Raw genomic sequence first — 2479 nt, forward strand, 5'->3', positions numbered from 1 at the left:
AGGCCACAGTATTGTCATGTGCCCCATTTGGAAGACGGTAAAGGGGGCAAGATATTATGATGTGGTCCACCTGGTGTTCCTCTGCACCACATTCCCAAAACACCATTTGTGCATTGTTGAGTGGAATAGTGCGATGACATTTTGAAGCCGATTTAATCGGTTCTCTTAAAGTGAAGGACAGGTTTCTGGAATATACTTATAGAGTCTGGATGTGCACTTCTTCCACTGCATGCTCCATTTGCAATCCACCCAACATGCTCCACTAGTGCTGGTGGACTCTGCAAAGTCATTTAGCAGTTCCGATGTGATAACTACAAATGGTGTCTTGATTTAGGTTGTCGCTGACGCACACAAATGCCCGGGCTCTTGTGCCAACAATGTGGCTCTTTTGTGGCAAAGCTCAGCTGCTTGGACGTCTGTCAGAACAAATATGTTGTCTGTATCTGCCTGATCAAATATGACTAAGACCAAAAAGGTGGTGCCATGTTAATGTGAACAATCTTCATATGTAACAGTGGCATGCCTTCAGGCGTCATGGTGGGTATTTAGGAGCTGGGAACTTGAGGTGAAGTTGAAGACGGTGGAGCGAGATTGAACAGCACACATCTCTGGTGAGTAGAAGAGAAAGATGGCAGAGGTTGATGCAGTACAATTAACATTGTTCCGTTTGCAGGTCGGTCATTCTGAGCCATGCCTTCTGCTGTGACAACTATCCTCCTGATGGGGGCGCTGATGGTCGCCCCTGCTTATTCTTGTAATAAACAAAGCGTCAGTAATGTTTACTCTGACGAGCAGCGGGTAAAAGCTGACAGTATTTTGTGTCACAGGGACTTTTGCAGAGGTGGCTGCTCATTGTGCCACCACCGAGCTGCAGCCATGTGATGCTGGGGAGTACCGCCTGAACGATGACAGCTGCGTCAAATTTCTAACCTCCCAGATGACTTTCAAGGAAGCCCAGGTGAGACTCCAGTAAACAAAAGCAGCTACAGTAAAAATCTTCTGGTCCTGATCTTCTACTTTGTCTATCTATCAGGAAGGGTGTCAGTTAGACGACGGTGCTGTGGTCAAATTGACAAGCCTTGACGAGCACAAAAAGCTGGTGTGTATGATGTTTGCTGCTTTTCCGTTTCGACTCCACTACTGGATTGGTGCCAAAAGAGGACCAGTAAGCAGCCAACATACTGATGATGATAAGTTAATGAAGAGATGTTTAGCACGTTTGTCTTCATTTCAGGATGCTTTTGAATGGATCAATGGAGGTGAACCACTGGAGACTGCTCCTTGGCGTGAAGGTCAGCCTGATAACTTCAACGGCAATGAGAACTGCGTGTGGATGAACTCTGGCTGTAAGTTGAACTAAACATCTCGCTTAACGTCCGTCTCAGCATCACACTGAACGTTGTCTCCTGTCTCTGTCCAGCTTGGGGTCCATTCAACGACGGGCCGTGCTCCGAGTTAAGCGCTGTGCCATGTCAGATCGCAAAGTGATTGTTTGCTTCTCCAAGGGCACGAGGAGCCGCGCTGTTTGTCTACTCAAGAGCACAAACACGCTTTTACTTTCATTCCAATAAACTTCAAGCATCAGACAGTTTGTTTCTGCTTCTGCTTGCATTTGACGTTAACATTTTATCTATTGGGTGCCGAATGTAAAATTTAAATCACAGTTTTCGAGCTAATGTATTTGGAATCTTTAGCTCACCTTTCTCGCTTGCAGCTCATTTTCTTTACATGTGAAGGATACATTTAATGAGGGATATACAGTAAATGTGAAATCTAAATGTTAAATATACATTTTGAATACAAACATTAAATATAAACGTTAAATCTAAATCGCAAATCGAAATCCTAAATCTTGAATGTACAAACCCCGTTTCCATATGTGTTGGGAAATTGTGTTAGATGTAAATATAAACGGAATACAATGATTTGCAAATCATTTTCAACCCATATTCAGTTGAATATGCTACAAAGACAACATATTTGATGTTCAAACTGATAAACATTTTTTTTTCTGCAAATAATCATTAACTTTAGAATTTGATGCCAGCAACACGTGGCAAAGAAGTTGGGAAAGGTGGCAATAAATACTGATAAAGTTGAGGAATGCTCATCAAACACTTATTTGGAACATCCCACAGGTGAACAGGCAAATTGGGAACAGGTGGGTGCCATGATTGGGTATAAAAGTAGATTCCATGAAATGCTTAGTCATTCACAAACAAGGATGGGGCGAGGGTCACCACTTTGTCAACAACTGTGTGAGCAAATTGTTGAACAGTTTAAGAAAAACCTTTCTCAACCAGCTATTGCAAGGAATTTAGGGATTTCACCATCTACGGTCCGTAATATCATCAAAAGGTTCAGAGAATCTGGAGAAATCACTGCACGTAAGCAGCTATGCCCGTGACCTTCGATCCCTCAGGCTGTACTGCATCAACAAGCGACATCAGTGTGTAAAGGATATCACCACACGGGCTCA

General features: G+C 43.2%; 1 protein-coding gene across 1 annotated transcript; it reads left to right on the forward strand.

Moving 5' to 3' along the window:
* Positions 1–672: 672 nt before the first annotated feature.
* Positions 673–1581, forward strand: LOC133630906 (C-type isolectin Sp-CL4-like). The gene is made up of 5 exons (XM_062022748.1): positions 673–754; positions 828–958; positions 1034–1165; positions 1235–1346; positions 1421–1581. Exons 1-5 carry the CDS (start codon positions 691–693, stop codon positions 1486–1488), a joined length of 507 nt encoding a protein of 168 aa, XP_061878732.1. The 5' UTR covers positions 673–690; the 3' UTR covers positions 1489–1581.
* The last annotated feature ends 898 nt before the right edge of the window (positions 1582–2479 follow it).

The sequence above is a fragment of the Entelurus aequoreus genome, linkage group LG02 (assembly GCF_033978785.1).
Source record: "Entelurus aequoreus isolate RoL-2023_Sb linkage group LG02, RoL_Eaeq_v1.1, whole genome shotgun sequence".
NCBI lineage: Eukaryota > Metazoa > Chordata > Actinopteri > Syngnathiformes > Syngnathidae > Entelurus > Entelurus aequoreus.